The sequence below is a fragment of the Chiloscyllium punctatum genome, chromosome 24, assembly GCF_047496795.1.
Source record: "Chiloscyllium punctatum isolate Juve2018m chromosome 24, sChiPun1.3, whole genome shotgun sequence".
Taxonomy (NCBI): domain Eukaryota; kingdom Metazoa; phylum Chordata; class Chondrichthyes; order Orectolobiformes; family Hemiscylliidae; genus Chiloscyllium; species Chiloscyllium punctatum.
In genome coordinates, this window is record NC_092762.1 from 59,788,094 (window position 1) to 59,806,575 (window position 18,482).

Here is an 18,482-nt window from a genome sequence, read left to right on the forward strand (position 1 = left end):
AGAAACTCTTGACATCATTATGTAGTGAATTATTGATAGTTTTGAACAAGCTTTCTGGAGCTGGTAGATGTTTGAAGAGCCTATATGGTCTTAATGAATCCATGCTAATTTTTTTTTAATCAGTGCAGTTAATATTAATGAGAATACTGACTAAACACCATGAACATTGAGTTAAGAATCTGCATTAGTGGGAATTACTATCAGAAGGCCCGAGACCTTGGAATACAGAAATAAGTATTAGCTACAAAGAGAAACTGAACCTGAGACAGACACACAATTCTGGGAATACGTTGGTTCATCAGCCTCTGAAAAGAGACAGAATTAATAATTTAATGAATGTTTACTGGTGAAGGGTCTCCAGCTGGAATTTAACCTTTTGTTTTAAATCAATAATTTCCAGCAGTGTCTGTTTACATTGATTGTGCGACAGATTTTTTTGGCTTGTCCTTATGTTCTTCTCAGACAGAGCATGGTATGTGGATGTATGTATAAAGGATAGAGGGACTGGCACAGTGGGATGCAGAGGAAATCCCAGAGGAGAGAAATAGAATGGAACGTTTAAATTGTCTATTAATTATTCGTCTTTGATAGGACTCTTGGCAGAAGAAGTTGTATTCACATAATCCAGCTGTGAGGGAATGCATAGTATCTTTTAGTCTCATTAGAAAAAGCTCTAAACACTGGCTTCATTGCAAAGGACATTTTAAAAATTCATTTGTGGCATGTGGGCATTAGTGACTGGCCAGCATTTATTGTTTGTCCCTATTGCACTTGAGAAGATGGTGGTGAACTCCTTGAACTGCTGCAGGTCACTGCTGTGAGTTGATCTATAATGCCATTGGGGAGGGAATTAGAATGAAGTTTATTAAGCCATTAAAAACAGATTTGGAAAACAAATAAAATGAATAATACCTTTCTCATAAAAAACTCACTGATCTATTCCAAACTCTTCATAAACTAAGCCACTTCACTTTCTATGTTATTATAAGTCCCAACAAGTCACAGTACTGACCATCACCAGGGGATGGGCAACAACAACAAGAATAAGAGAGGATGGGAAGTGAGGACGGGAACTGAATTAATATAGGTTTGGAGGGGGGAAATAATGCACTGAAGCTCCCATGGTACCCATCTCCCTGTAAAATGCATTAAGGATCATGGTAGCAAAGGTAAGTGCCACCTGGCTGAGTTAGTAGCCCAACGCCTTTTGAGTAGGGAGCTTATGGCTTCATGCCAGACTCCAGAAGTTGGGAACATAATCTAGATTGGCACTCGATCAGTAATGAAAGAATTTGCATTGTCAGTTATTAAAATCAGGTTGTATAAAATTTAGAAGTGGCATGATGCTGCTCTGGTTAACATTCCCCTCTCAGCTAGCACCATCACCAAAAACTCTTTAATTGAAGATTGTTGTGGGATCTTCCCATGCTAAAATTTCTTTCATGACAATAATCATTGCATTTGAAAATACATTTGTATCCTTGGGATATGCTTTGACAGATTTCCAGGTAAAGTTTTTGTAAAATTCCCACCCTCTGTTTACTGCTACAAAAGAAACAGGGCATGTTGGGCTTTAGTCATGATAACATAAGAAATAGGTGAAGTGTGACATAATAAGTGCTTTTTATGCAAAACTCCATCAAAGACCATCACAGGGAATGGAGCAAGTCCAAGTTGCTCTGCCAACCGTTGCTTGTATCCTCTAATTGGCATAGTGAAGCCTTTTTTCAGGAGCATACAAATGCACCGAACCAGCTCATTTTGACCTAGGACTGAATGCTGGTAGTCCGTGCATTAGAGAATTGTATGTTTCATGCAAAGCTAATTTTGTTTGCATTTTAACAAGGTCTCTGTGGAAGAGTAGTTAGACAATTGAAAAAGCAATTGAAACTGGGTCCGCTAGGCTTTGTGTGAGGAACATATAAACACAACTAGTCAACTACATACAACTTAACACTCTGACTCTTGAGAGAGAGTTGGAGTTGGTTAATTAAGGGTTCAGTTTCCTGGTAAATGTTGGTACCAACAAAGGAGGTTCTGCACGGTCAGAATGAGGAGCTAGGCATCAATTATGAAGCAGAATCTCAAAGGCAATAGTCTTGAGATTATTATAGAGCAAGGTGCAAAATGGTCATATTAGGCTGGAGCGATGAATGTGTGGCTCAAAGACTGGTGTGGGAGCAGTGAGTTTCAATGTATGGAATACTGGCACCAGTTCCAGGGAAGTGGATATGTGCCAAGGAGACACTGTTAATTTGAACTGTACTAAGGCCAGTTTTCTTGCAAGCTGCATAATATGGAAGTAGAAAAGGTTTTAAACTAAATAGTGGGGCCAAGAGATCAAGCTTAGAAAGATTGTAAATCAAAGAGTAGAAATGAGGCACGGAGAGAGAGATTTATACAGACAGTGGTAAACAGACCATGACAAGAAGGGAGATAGAGTATAAATCTAAGAGTAAACTAACTGATCAGACTGAAATTTATAGCAGGATAAAACTGAACACTATCTGAATTTTCATAGCATCTGATGAAGAGCCTCTGAACTTGAAACCTTACCATTGTTTTCTCCCTACAGATGCCGACAGACCTGCTGAGTTTCTCCAGCGATTCATGTTTTTGACTTAAATTACCTTGTTAATTTTTATCTGCTTAAGTTATTGTTTGTTAAGTAAATTAAGTCTCTTGTTTAAATACAAAACTGGTGTCTAGATTTTAATTAATAGCAAATTCTAGAGTTGCTTATTCAAAACTCTGGTTACAAACCATTGAAGTAACAATTGAGGGCCATTGAAGGGTTTAATTTAACTGTGTTGCGAGTATCGAAGTGGAAGGCAGATTTGGTTCAGCTGTCTCCATATCAAGATACAGTGAAGATGCCCCTCCGTAGAAGTGATTATGATATGATGGAAAAACATTCAGTTTGGGAGAGAGGAATGGGTCCAAAGCTGTTTTAAAAAAAATTAAATAAGGGAAATTGAGGGTGTGGAGGCATAGCTGTTTAAAGTGAATGGGCAAGTTAGGTTTAAAAAAAAATCGGTTGAGTAGCAGTGGCAGACGTCAAAGTTGACAGGTATTTCAGAATACACAGATACATTCAATAAGTAAGAAAAAGTCCAAGGAATGGATCCAGCATCCATAACCGGAAATGTTAAAAATAGGATCAGTCTTAAGAGAAACTATATCATATGCCAAGGCAGATGGCAGGTTAGAAGATTAGGCAATTTTTTTTTTTACAAAACGCAGCTGAGTATATTCAGGAATTAATAAGGGAGGGACGAATGTAGAAAATGAGAGAAAACTAGCCTGAAATTTTAGAAGCAATAGTAAGTGTTTGTGTAAATATTTTAGTGTTAACAAACTGAGTGGTATCTATAGTAAGTGACTGTGGAAAAGTAACAGTAGAATATATGGAGATGTCAGATTAACTGAACAGGTATTTTGCAACTGAACTCTGTGCCTTTCAGGGCTTAAGAGTAACATCAGCTTTAAGTCAGGAAGTAGAAGGGAGGGAGGAACTCTGGACAGTTACAATCACTAAAGAAGTGCAAGAGAGTAAATTGTTGGACCTGCAGGCTTGCAAGTACCTCAGTTCTAGACAGGTAGTTGATGCACTGGTTCTTATTTTCCAAAATTCCCTTGATTCAACGAATCATTAGATTGAAAGTTAGCAAATACAATTCATTTAGTCAAAAAGTGAGGAAGGTCCAAAGCAGGAAACTATTAGCTTGGCATCTAGCATAGGGAAAATGTTAGAACCTATTATTAAAGAAGTTATACTATGGGCACTTGGATAAGTTTAAGATAATGTTTTGTGCAGGGAAAATCATGTTTAAACAATCAATTGGATTAGATTACTTAGTGTGGAAATAGGCCTTGTGGCCCAACAAGTCCACACCGACCCACTGAAGCGCAACCCACCCAGACCCATTCCCCTACATTTACCCCTGCACCTAACACTATGGGCAATTTAGCATGGCCAATTCACCTAACCTGCACATTTTTTGGACTGTGGGAGGAAACCAGAGCATCCGAAGGAAACCCACGCAGACACTGGGAGAATGTGCAAAATCCACACAGTCTGAGGCAGGAATTGAACCCGGGTCTCTGGCGTTGTGAGGCAGCAGTGCTAATCACTGTGCCACCGTGCCGCCCATGCAGAGTTGGTATATTGTGAATAAAGGAGAACCAGTGACTACTGTACTTAGATTTCTAGAGCCATCCATTTGATAAACTGCCACGTCACAGCTTATTGTAGGAAATAAAAGCTCATGAGTAGCATATTGCCATGGTATGGGTGGTTGGCAATAAGGAAGAATGTGTTTAATTACAGGAGGGTACAGATGGATTGATCAGATGGGTCGATCACTGGCAGATGGAATTTAAACTTGATAAGTGTGAGGTGATGCACTTTGTAAGAAATATCAGGGCAAGGGAATACTTGTTGAATTGCAGGGTACTAGAAAGCTCTGAGAACAGAAAGATCTTAGAGTGCTTGACCACAGATCTCTGAATGTTGCACAACAGTTTAATAGAATGGTTAGAAGGCAAATGGGGCACTTTATCATTTGTGCCAAAGCTTATAAAAGGAAGGAGGTTATGTTGGAGATATACAGGACTTTGGTTAGGCCACAGCTGGAGTAGTGTACACAGTTCTGTTCACTGCACTATAGGAATGATGTGATTTCACAGGATGGGGTGCAGAGGATATTTGTCAAGATGCTGTCTGGGATGGAACATTTTAGTTATGAAGAGAGGCTGGATAAGCTCAGGTTGTTATTGGAAAGGGAATGCTGAGATGGGACCTGATTGTGATGTATAAGTTTATGGAAGCATGGACAGGTTGGATAGAAAATAGCAGCTCCCCTTATTTGAAGGTTCATTAACAAGGGGACGTAATTTTAAGCTGAAAGGCAGGATTTTTGAAGATTTGTGGGAACATTCTTTCACCCAGATGCTGGTGGGAATCTGGAATGCACTGTCGAGGAAGGTATTAGAGGCAGGAAACATTAATCTTTAAAGGTGCTTGGATGAGCACTTGAAATGTCATGACATTCAAGGTTATGAGCCAAGTACTGGAAAGTGGAACTAATATAGATTTGGAATAGTTTTTCTTTTGTTGGTGAATACTTGATGGACTGAAGAGCCTCTTCTGTACAGTATGATTCTATCGAAAGTGAGAAATTATGGAGCTCTGAAATGCAGAACAATTTGGGTATCCTACTGCATGCATCACAAAAGGTTTGTATGTAGGGACAATAACCATTTAGGAAAGCTGAGAAATTTTTATCATTTATTGCAAGGGAAATAGATTATAAGTGTAGGAAGGTTATGTTTCAGTTATACAAGACACTAGTGAGACTACATTTGGAGTAGTGTACAGTATTGCTCACCTTATTGAAGGAAAGATGTAAGTTTGATATCAATTCACAGCAGGTTTACCTGACTACCTAGAATGGGCACTGTGCTTAGAGGAAGGATTAGACTGTCACTGCTTGTTTAGATGAGTAAGAGATGCCTTGATTGAAACACTTGATATCTTGAGTATTAACAGGCTTGACTTGGAGAAAATGTTTCATCTTATGGGAGAATCTAGAACTAGGGATCACTTTCAAAATAAGAGGCCACCCATTTAAGATAAAAATGAAGTAAAATTCTTTTCCCTCAGCGTTATAAGACTTTGGAACTCTCTTCCTTGAAAGCTGGTGAAGTAGAGTCTTTGAATATTTTCAAGACCGGGATATATTCTTGGTAAGCGGGAGGATGAGAAATTATCAGGGGTGGTGAGAGTGTGGATTTGAAATTTTGATCAGATCAGCAATGATCTCATTAAATGGCAGAGCAGATTTAAGAGGGCAGGTAGTCTGCTTCAGATCCTCCTCCCTATTATTTCCCAATGTTCTATTCCAGTGCTGTCAGCTTGATTCCAACACTTCACTGGTTTAAATAATGATGGCATTTTAATTGACATTTTCTGTTACAAAATGGAACAGTAACAATTAAACTTCATTCACTGTACAAGAATGGGTGACATTAGTGACAAACCTCATGCTTTATTGAATGTTGAGATCTTGCTGCTTTTTTTTTGGATGAACTCCAAAAGCTGAGTATTAAGTTCTTATAGTTTGACACTTGGATCTCTGGACTCTTAAGTTCTGCAAGTTCTGAAACTTCAAAGAAAATACCTAATTCAACCCTGGTGTTTCAGTTCATATTGTTTCCTTTGAAGTTCTCCATGGAAATGTAAAGTCAGACTGACCACATGTTTGTACATGATGTTTCTGTTTCTGTTATCAGCCTATCCCTGGCAGTTTACCTAAGTTTAGAACTTTGTTCTGCGACCATTGTCTCCAGGATTCTCATTTCACCTCACCAATTTTCTTATTGCTTTTTCCAGTCCTAATTTTCCAGCTTTTGTACAACAAGAATATTTTTAATTGTGACCTGCTATTCTTCCAAAGGCAATAACACTAACTGGATATGGTTACATGGACCTTCCAGTAATTCACAGTCACGCTTACTATTCGTGAATTTAAGATGTTCAATCTCAGCAGTCACTGTTTGCTTTATAAACCAAATCTTGTCGTTATCTGATGTGGTACACTGCACTTTGCAACGTCGTTGAATGATGATCAGCAGCAACTCTGATTTTACTTTCCCTTCTGTAATCCAAAGGGAAATCCAAAGGGAAATCCAAGCTGCTAGCCCAGCTGAGGTCTGTTGACTTAATATAAACTTGGAATTACGACCAAGACTTTTGTTCTGTAAGCCTTAATCAACTGAGACAGTAGAAAGTCAGAAAATGATAACACGAGTGATATTGTAAAGTGTATAACATCATCTGAAATCAGTGTTAGCAAATCTCAAAAGCAAATTTCCTTTACTGATTGATTCACCCATTCTGGTATTAGTGAAAATGGATTTCATGCCACACACCAGGAGATCTGCTTCAACTGGCTTCTATAAACTACTAATTGAATTGAACTGTCAAGAGAAGCTTATTTGCGAAAGGGAACGTGTTGATGGTCTGTGAAAGGGAGGAGCATTTCTTGCTGACCAACACATTTCCTCTTTGATTGCAGCTGGCTATGGGGAAAATGATGGAGCAAGGACCCGTTCTAATTATCACCTTCCAGGCTCAGCTTGTCATGGTCATCAAGAACCACAATGGAGATGTGGTAGAGGGTGATCCGGTATGTAAACTCAAGTCTCTGAAATGACACACACGCTAGCATAACAAAAATATCTCAAGAGTTTTTATAAAAATTAAAAGTGAACTCAGTTGGTTGAAGTGAAGCAATTTCCAATTTAGTTTGTAAAAAGCAATTGATTCAATAAAGTGTTAATGTTTGCTTTCAGTGTAAGTTGAAGTACCAGGGAGCGTTTAAAAATTAAATTATTAGAAATACAAGTTGTGGACTACATTGTCAGAAAAACACGCTTAAAGTCTTGAAACAATTTGATCTTGTTCCTGCAGAGAGGAGGGATTGAGGGCTGCCATGAGCAGCCAGAGTGGTGATGTTGAATTTTCTTGGTGATTGGGCATTTTTGGTCTTGAAAATTCCTCTTTTTTTTTTGTTCTGAGGTGGTTCAGATTATAAACTGCACAGGTAGTGAGGATTGTATTAGAGTTGACTGAGATTCTCAACCCTTCCTTCAACGTTCACTACGCCACCTTACTTGTAGGCTTGAACATGAAGAGTGGCTATGTATCTAAAATTCAGGGAGAGTATCCTGATCCTAATACAAAAGGTGAAACACACATGACTTTTCTTTAACTATAGAAGACCCATCAGAGTCTGAAACATTAAAGCCCAATACCCCTCCCCCCAACTTCAGAAATTTTGTTGAAGGGACTGCTGGAGAGTAATGAGGAACAGAAGATGGTTTCCTTTTTGTGATTATGCCAATGTAGATCAAGTTACTGCCCTTTGTGCTGTATGATCAAGGGGTGGCACAGTGGCTAGCACTGCTGCCTCACAGCAACAGGGACCCGGGTTCAATTCCAGCCTCGGGACACTGTCTGTGTCAAATTTGTACATTCTTCTCGTGTTTGCATGGGTTTCCTCCTGCAGTCCAAAGATGTACAGGTTAGATGGATTGGCCGTGCTAAATTGCCCATAGCTTTCAGAGATGTACAGGCTTGGTGGGTTAGTCATTGGGAAATGTAAGGTTACAGGGGTATGGTAGAGGGGTGGGTCTGGGTGGGATGCTGTTTGGCGGGTCAGTGTGGACTTGATAGGCCAAATGGCCTGATTTTACACTATAAGGATTCTATGATTTAGTGTCGTCCATTTCAAAGATCTGTCCAAGTTAGTATCATGCCGAAATCTCTTTTCCCAGGAATCTGCAAATTAGATGGCGTCAAATATGTCCAATTTTCTTTTAAAATTTCTGATTCCATCATCCTTTCAGATTATGGGTTCCAAATCAAATATAACCAATTTAGTGTTTCCACATCTCCTGTTTGGTTCATTCACAATTATTTCAAAATCTGTGATCTTTGGATTACCAACCCTGCCAGAATGTGCCCTTCAGTCTGTTTTGTGAGCTCCCAAGGACAAAGACAGACTGAGAGTCAGAGAGATGTACAGCATGGAAACAGACCCTTTGGTCCAACCCGTCTATGCTGACCAGATATCCCAACCCAATCTAGTCCCACCTGCTAGCACCCGGCCCATATCCCTCCAAACCCTTCCTATTCATATACCCATCCAGATGCCTTTTAAATGTTGCAATTTTACCAGCCTCCAACACTTCCTCTGGCATCCCATTCCACACACACACTGCCCTCTGTATGAAAAAGTTGCCCCTTAGGTCTTTTTTATACCTTTCTCCTCTCACCCTAAACCTATGCCGTCCAGTTCTGGACTCCTCCACCCCAGGGAAAAGACCGTGTCTATTTACCCTATCCATGCCCCTCATGATATTATAAACCTCTATGAGGTCACCCCTCAGCCTTCAACACTGCAGGGAAAACAGCCCTAGCCTGTCCACCCTCTCCCTATAGCTCAAATCTGCCAACATCCTTGTAAATCTTTTCTGAACCCTTTCAAGTTTCACAACATCTTTCCGATAGGAAGGAGACCAAAATTGCATGCAATATTCCAACAGTGGCTTATCCTGTACAGCCGCAACATGATCTTCCAACTCCTGTACTCAGTACTCTGACCAATAAAGGAAAGCATACCAAACGCTGCCTTCACTGTCCTATCTACCTGCGACTCTACTTTCAAGGAGCTATGAACCTGCACACCAAGGTCTCTTTGTTCAGCAACACTCCCCAGGACCTTAGCATTTAGTGTATAGGTCCTGTTAAGATTTGCTTGCCCAAATTGCAGCGCCTCACATTTATCTAAATTAAACTCCATCTGCCATTTCTCAGCCCATTGGCCCATCTGATCAAGATCCCATTGTAATCTGAGGTAACCTCCTTCGCTGTCCACTACACCTCCAATTTTGGTGTAATCTGCAAACTTACTAACTATACCTCCTATGTTCACATCCAAATCTTTCATATAAATGACGAAAGGTAATGGACCCAGCACCAATCCTTGTGACACTCCAGGTCACAGGCCTCCAGTCTGAAAAACATCCCTCCTCCACTACCCTCTGTCTTCTACCTTTGAGCCAATTCTGTATCCAAATGGCGTGTTCTCCCTGTATTCTGTGAGATTGAACCTTGCTAACCAGTCTCCCACGAGTGACCTTGTTGATCACCTCTAATGCTCTGCACTCAGCAATCATCTGTTACTTCAAAAACACAATCAAGTTTGTGAGACGTGATTTCCCATGCACAAAGCCATGTTGACTGTCCCTGATCAGTCCTTGCCTTTCCAAATACTTGTACATCCTGTACTTCAGGACTCCCTCCAACAACTTACCCATCACCGACGTCAGGCTCACCAGTCTATAGTTCCCTGGCTTGTCCTTACCACCTTTCTTAAACAGTGACACCACCTCCAGGCTTCCGGCACCTCACCTGTGACTATCAATGATACAAATAAGGGGCCTCGCAATCACTTCCCTAGCTTCCCACAGAGCTTTCGGGTATACCTGATCAAGTCCTGGGGATTTGCCCACTTTTATGCATTTCAAGACATCCAGCACTTCCTCCTCAGTAATATGGACATTTATCAAGATGTCACTATCTATTTCCCTACATTCTATATCTTCCATGTCCTTTTCCACAGTACATACTGATGCAAAATACTCATTTAGTATCTCCCCCATTTTCTGCGGCTCCACACAAAGGCCGCCTTGCTGATCTTTGAGGGGCCCTATTCTCTCCCTAGTTACCCTTTTGTCCTTGATGTATTTGTAAAATCCCTTTGGATTCTCCTTAATTCTATTTGCCAAAGCTATCTCATGTCCCCTTTTTGCCCTCCTGATTTCCCTCTTAAGTATACTCCTACTGCCTTTATACTCTTCTAAGGATTCACTCCATCTATCCTGTCTGTACCTGACATATGCTTCCTCTTTTTTTTTCTCCAAACCCTCAATTTCTCCAGTCATCCAGCATTCCCTACACCTACCAGCCTTTCCATTCATCCTAACAGGATTATACTTTTTCTGGATTCTCGTTATCTCATTTCTGTAGGCTTCCCATTTTCCAGCTGTCCCTTTACCTGCGAACATCTGCCCCCAATCAGCTTCTGAGAGTTCTTGCCTAAAATCGTCAAAATTGGCCTTCCTCCAATTTAGAACTTTAACTTTTAGATCTGGTCTATCCTTTTCCATCACTATTTTAAAACTAATAGAATTATGGTTGCTGGCCCCAATGTGCTCCCCCACTGACACCTCAGTCACCTGCCCTGCCTTATTTCCCAAGAGAATTTTGCACATTCGCTAGTAGGTTCATCCACGTACTGAATCTGAAAGTTTTCCTGTACACACTTAACAAATTCCTCTCCATCTGAACCCTATGGCAGTCCCAGTATATGTTTGGAAAGTTAAAATCCCCTACCATAACCACCCTGTTATTTTTACAGATAACTGAAATCTCCTTACAAATTTGTTTCTCAATTTCTCGCTGACTATTGGGGGGTCTGTAATACAATCTCAATAAGGTGATCATCCCTTTCCTATTTCTTAGTTCCGCCCAAATAACCTCCCTGGATGTATTTCCGGGAATATCCTCCCTCAGTACAGCTGTAATGCTATCTGTTATCAAAAATGCCACTCCCCCTTCCTCTGTCTCCCTTTCTGTCCTTCCTGTAGCATTTGTATCATGGAACATTAAGCTGCCAGTCCTGTCCATCCCATAGCCACGTTTTGGTAATTGCTGTGATATCCCAGTCCCATGTTCCTAACAATGTCCTGAGTTCATCTGCCTTCTCTGTTAGGCCTCTTGCATTGAAATAAATGCAGTTTACTTTATCAGTCCTAACTTGTTCTCTGCTTTGTCCCTGCCTGCCCTAACTGTTTGATTTGCTTTTCCCACTGTACCAGTCTCAGATCAATCACTTTCCTCCCTATCTCCCTGGGACCCCCCCCACCTTAATTTAAATCCTCCTGAGCAGCTGTAGCTGCCAGTATATTAGTCCCCTTCCAATTCAGGTGCAATCCAACCTTCTTGTACAAGTCACTTCCACCCCAGAAGAGGTTCAAATGATCCAAAAATGTGAATCCTTCTCCCATACACCAGCTCCTCAGCCAAGCATTCATCTGCTCTATTCTCCTATTCCTCCCCTCACTAGCTCGTAGCACCGGGAGTAAACCATATATTACTACTCTTGAGGGCTTCCTTTTTAAATTCCTGCCTAACTCTCTGATCTCCCTTCAGAATCTCAACCTTTTCCCTTCCTATGTCGTTGGTTCCAATGTGTATAATGACCTCCTGCTGGACTCTCTTCCCTCCTTGAGAACATTCTGCACCCTCTCTGAGATATCCTTGATCCTGGCACCAGGGAGGCAACACACCATTCTGTTGCTGGCCACAGAAAAATCTGTCAGTGCCTCTGACTAGAGATGCCCCTAACACAACCAATTTCTTGGAACCCGATGTAGCCCTCATTGCATTAGAGTCTTAATACCAGAAACTTGGCTGTTCATGTTACATTCCACTGAGAATTCATCACCCCCTATGTTTTCCAAAGCAGCATACTTGTTTGTAATGGGGATAGCCACAGAAGACTCTGCGCTACCTGCCTACCTCTCTTATCTTTCCTAGATTAACCCATCTGTGTGACTGAAACTGCAGCTTTTCTCCCTTCCTATAACTGCCAACCATCACACCCCCTAGCACTTGTAAATTCCTCATTGTCTCTAACTGTCACTCCAACCGATCCATTCGATCTGATGGAATTCTCAACCAACAGCATTTGTTGCAGATATAATCCTCAGTAACACGTACACTCTCCCTAAACTCCCACATCCGACAAGAAGAGCATATCACTCTACTAAGGGCCATTTTTGCTTCTTGCAATCTGCAGACCAGAAAGTAGCACCATCTTATTCCTCTACAAAGCACTGCTCCAGGCTAACTTGATGTGATTAAACTTAAAAATAAAAGCCATAAGTAACATATAATCAAGAAAGAACCCACTCTACTCTCATGCAGACTTACAGCAGGGCCTCAAGACCACACTTAAAGCTATTCACTTATCTGTTTCTGTGCTGTGACCTCTTCCCAAGCAGGTTCCTCCAAGATCAGTTGTGAATTTCACTGTTAATTTTCCCAGATGCACTCCTATGGCCAGCGATACATGAATTCAACAGCAAAGGCAGTAACTGTGCAGGTTCACTGTTCTGTCACTTAGCAGTGTGGGTGTTTTTCTCTCTCTCTCTGTCCTTCACAGACCATGTACTGCCTTTGTCTGTTCCTCTCCCTTTTAAAAGTGCTGTTGTTTTGATTTTTTTTTCTCTGAGGTTCCAAAACAATGCAACAGCATATAGAACAGTAATTGCTGCTCCTGGAATTCAAGGAAATCACCTCCAACACCTAAAATACTTCAATAAAGGCGCTGCCTGTTTTTGCCAGAAGTTTTTCCTGTCCTCCATCTTGGATTACCCAGAATGTAAGGTCTTGTAAGGTCACTACTGTATTAGTCACTCCAACTTACCTGCCAGTAAGAAGATTTGTAGTATGCTGAATCAGTTTAACAAATGAAATTAGTTTCACTTGGTTTCATTCAATCCACCTTAGAAACAGAAGAGACAGGCATGAACTACTTAAATTGCAATTTCCAGTAATAATGTCCAGTTTTAGCATTACATAGGAAATATACATGTATAGTCCTTGCAGCTTAAATCATTCGTGTATAAGCAGGCGATTGTTTATATTCACAAAACATAATGAAATAGCTTACTATAAATACCAAAGTTCCCAGCTATAATGTCATTAATTCTTCCCATTTATGTTGAGTAAAAACAGCTATATTTTCTCACTAGTTTGCACATAAAATGTAACAAATTCAAGAATAAACAAGAATAATAACATCTCATTAATTGTTAATTGCATACTGTGTGATTACATCCTAATTCTCTCAATGGTATGGGCAGGGGGGTGTTGCAGGTGTTGTGTTTTGGGGTTGGGAGTTGCATTTTGTGCTGATTACTGTAGAAATAAAGCTGCAGCTCATTGCAACTTTCAACAAATGAGCAAAAGATTGCTACATAGAATAAACATTCCTGTATTAACATACAGGAATTGTGCCAACTACATAATAGCCTAATTGTAGTTGTATGAACATACTTATTGCATCAAAGAATTGGATTTACGTATGCCTGCATTATTTTGTTAAAATTCCAGGTTTCTAGTCAAAGGCATGTGGCAATCTTTCAATCTGCACAGATTAGATTAAAATTGCAGTCTAGGCATGGGAGAAATTATCACTGGGTATGTACACCCAACACACGCTCTGAATTGCTGACTTTCGTGAAAAGGAAGTGAGTTGATCACAGCAAGTCAGATCTCTGGCATATCATATGGGTGGCTAATTAGTTTTAAAATCTTAAGTGAACCTGAAAAACATAAAAACTGAAAGGGCCAGCATAGTGATAGCAAGGTTTTGCATCTCTTACTTTTAAAAAAAAAGTGGAATTATTTTTATGTAAAATTATCTATGATGTGAGTTGTATATTAGTGTATTTCCTACTATTTTTTTCTAATAGAAATTTAAGTGGATATGTTTATATTGGAAATACATGTATAAACTTATCGTGCTATGAATAAACTCTCCATGCAATAGAGCCACTGTAGCATTATCAATAGTGGGAATGGTGTATTGCAATGTGACAGGTTTGGTAGGAATTTGTTGCAGTATTAAAAATAGGAAAGAATATTTTTAAGTTTTATCAGGTCTTTATGTAAACTTTGTGCAGTGGATACTTTAAAATAGTGATTGAATTTTATCTGTAGTCCTTGTCCTAATTAATCCATCCACATCAAATGCTGACCCTATTTTACCAGGAGACTTTCCATTCTCAACACCATGGGAGATTGATTAGTACTTTTTATGGTACTTAATATGGTAGTTCTTCTACTGCAAAATAAGCTTTACATTTTAACGTCTCATTTTGTTACGACTATTTATCAACTCCTACGTACATTAAAAAAATTTATTGACATTATACTCATTTTGAATTGACTCTTGCTTTCGCTATGGTAACAACTACATTATAAATGTCAACATAGAGGAAAGGATAGCAAGTTTGCATTTGTATTATGGTATGTGGAGATAACTTTTTCAATCTGAGTGCATTTCTCATTGTGTTAATCCTGGTAGTTCAGATTTTAGGGCAATGAACATACAGCATAGAAATAGGTCATTTGGCCCAATCAGTCCATGTTCCACCGAAGCATCCTCCCATCTTTCCTTGTCTAAATCTGTCATTGTAATCCTCTATTTTCTCTTCCTTTTAAATGCTGGTCTCACTTGTCCATAAATGAATCTGTATTGTTCACTTCAACCACTCCATGGTAGCCCATTTCACATTCTCACTACCCAATGGGCAAAGAAGGGTTTTTTTATTCAGTGTCTGTTTGGTGACTGTTATGTTGACAGCCTCTAACTTAATTTTCCATTTGTGTGGAACAGCATTCTTATTTATTTGACTAAAACTTTCCACAACTTCTAAGGTTCTATTGGGTCTAATATAGAAAAGAGACCCAACCAATTAATATTCCCCTGATGTATAAATCACCAATTTCTAGGATTGTTTGTGAAAGTCCACTGCACCCTCTTCATTGTCACTATATCCCAAAACTGCACACAGTACTACTAAGTGTAGTTTAATGAAGGTTTAATGCAGATTTGCCATAATTTCCCTAATTTTGAGTTCCATACCTCTAGAAATTGTGTGATGCTTGTTTTGCATTTTTATTCCAAGGGCTTCCAAACCTTGGATGCAGAGTTTGATAATGAGCAGATTTGTACTCTCAGATGCCTTAGTTTCGCTAGTCCTGGCTAGACTTGTACCTTTCAAGTAATAAATGATCTCATGATTCAGAATACTACCTCAGGCATACCCAGCAATTTGGTGTGGTTTGCACATTTGGAAATTCAGTTTTTGATTCCAAGATCCAAATCATTAAAGTAAATTACAAATAGTATTAGTCTCAGCACAAATCCTCATGAGACACTAATGCTCTGAATAAATGCCAGTACTCTTAACATTTGATTGTCTTGAAGCTAGCTAACAATCTATCCTTCTACATCTCCCTTACCTCTGCATTCTCTTACTTTATTCATAGAGTCATCGTGATATACAGCACGGAAACAGACCCTTCAGTCCGACTTGTCCTTGCCAACCATATATCCCAAATGAATCTAGTCCCATTTGTCAGCATTTGACCCATACCCCTCTTAAACCCTTCCTATTCAGATGTCTTTTCAGTGTTTTTCTATCAGCCTCCACTACTTCCTCTGGCAGCTCATTCCGTACACGCACCATCCTCTGTGTGAAAAAGTTGCTCCTTAAGTTCTTTTTAAATCTTTTCCCTCTCAGCTTATCTGTGCCATTTAGTTTTGGACTTCTACACCCCGGGGAAAAGACTTTGCCTATTTACCCTAACCATGCCCCTCATGATTTTATAAACCCCTATAAAGTCATCCCTTAGCCTCCAACGCTCCAGTGAAAATAGCCCCAGTCTATTAAGCCTTTCCCTATAGATCGAATGCTCCGACCCTGGCAACATCCTTGTAAATCTTTTCCTAACCCTCTCAAGTTTCACAACACCCTTTGTATAGCAGGGAGACCAGAATTGCACGCACTATTTCAAAAGTGGCCTACCAGCGTCCCGTAAAGCTGCAACATGACCTCCCAATATCTATATTCAATGCACTGACCAATAAAGGCAAGCATACCAAATGCAGCCTTCACTATCTTGTCTACCTGCGACTCCACTCTCAAAGAACTATGAACTCCAAAGTCTCTATGATCAGCAAAATTCCCCAGGACCTTACCATGAAAAATGTAAGTCCTGCCCTGATTTGCTTTTCTAAATAAGAACATTAGTGCACTAAGAAGCGCTCATTGGATGCCTTTTGAGAGCCCAGATAAATCCTGCCTGCTGCATAACCATTGTATTCTCATTGTCATCTCGGAATTAAATAACAGTGGTCAAATAAGGTCTTCCCCTTTGCGATCCATACGAACAGTTCATTGCTGTATTTCAGTTTCCAGATATTTTTTCTATTCTCCTTTTGTAGAGATTCTGTTATTTTTCCTAGCACTGACATTAAACTGGCTGCTGTATAATTTTCTTTATATTTCTTTATTATCCTTATTGAAGACAGGAATTACATGAACTATATGTCAGTCTTGTAATACATTAACAAATAGTTGAATATAAGTAGTAAAGCTGCTCCCATCTCTAGCCTAGAATCTGTTAAAATATCTGAATGCAATCCATCAGGGATGTTGTCTTTTTTGAGTTTTAATAGTTTATTCTGTACATCCTTTTATTTTAACTGCTTAACGTTTTTGCTACTTTCATCATTCAATATCTAACAGTTATATTTCCAGTTGTAAATACTGAAGCAAAATAATTATTTAATATTCCTGCTTTGCCTCATTCTCTGATACCCTCTGTTAATATCTCAACTTCCTCTTACTAACTGGCATATCTGCTTTTTAAAAAAAATTCTTGGCCTTGCTAATTTTTTCTACTTTGCTGTTAATCTCTTCCTAGTCTCATTTATTATGCACACCTTTGCTAACTTGCTTCTGAATGTTCACCCTTTTCTCAACTCTCAATTGCTCCTTTGACTTTATTCCTCCTTGAAACCTGAAGTATTCAGTTGATGTTTCCAATTGTAGATATTTTCTCTCCGGCATCATTTTAAATGCTTCCCGTTGTTATTCAACAGTATTGTTGAATATTTTATTTTTCTGAGTTCTTTCCGTCATTATCTTAAAGAAATTATCTTACAATCTGATCACAATTGCCTCCCTGGTTCCCTATTTCCTTCTGTGTTCCTCTGGTTCATTCCATGTTTCTAGATATAATTACGAAAGACCTGCTGTTCTATTCAGGAATGGAACCTTTTAGGATGCAGCAGACATCGCATTTTACCAAGTTATTAAGTTGAAGTTCTGTGTAAATTGCCTGCCAGTTAATGTTCCAATGTTTAGTTGGTGTAAATAAGCACATTGAGGTCAGTGTGTGACTAGAGTCAGAAGAAATGACTTTGCTTTGATGTTTAAATAAAATTGCTTTACATCTGCAACAAGATACTAAAAAATGGTAAATTCTACATTTGTAACTTATTACTTTATTTAAGTATGGGATAAAAATGTTTTCCATTACATGAGTAATCTCACTTTTTCACACTTGATTTAGGCTAATTATATATATTTAACCAAATGAATTGAATTATTTGCAATGACCAGGAAAAAAAAAAGTACTTGGATCTCCAAGTTCTTAACTAAAACAAGGCCAGGTGAATATCAACTTAGAGGGGAGTTGATAATACGTTGTGGTATTTTTGCTAGACTATTAATCTATAGACCCAGGTAATGTACTGGGGTCCTAGGTTTGAATCCTGCCAAGGCAGTTGGTAAATTCAATAAATACCTGGAATTAGGAGGCTAATGATTACCGTGAAACAATTGTTAATTGTCAGAAAAGTCCATCTGGTTGACTGACGTCCTTCAGGGAAGGAAACTGCCATCCTTCCCTTTTCTGGCCTACACATGACCCCAGACCCACAGCAATGTAGTTGACACGCAACTGCCCTCTGAGCAGTTAGGGATGAGATAGATAATAAATGCTGACCTGACCAGTGCAGCCCACATCCTATGAATGAATAAAAACAATCTTTTAAAAAAAACTCGTCCAGTATTTATGTAACATTAGTTAAGCTTTGTAGTTTAAAGAGACACAGCTTCACCTTAACATCAGAGGAGTATGTTATCCATTAAATAGTTTACTACTTACGTCTTACTAAAAAAATCTGTTTCACTTAACATAAAAAGTGCATGCACACAGTTCTGTGGAACCATTGGTTTTGCATTGTATATTGAAAATGGCAGGCTTG

General features: G+C 39.3%; 1 protein-coding gene across 1 annotated transcript in view; it reads left to right on the forward strand.

Annotated features, from left to right (window-relative positions):
* timm44 (translocase of inner mitochondrial membrane 44 homolog (yeast)) overlaps positions 1-18,482 on the forward strand; it is an 82,769-nt gene that overhangs the window by 63,059 nt on the left and 1,228 nt on the right. Inside the window, exon 12 of the mRNA XM_072593942.1 lies at positions 7,080-7,190. Within this exon, the coding sequence (XP_072450043.1) occupies positions 7,080-7,190 (111 nt within the window). The remainder of the gene's footprint in view (positions 1-7,079; positions 7,191-18,482) is intronic.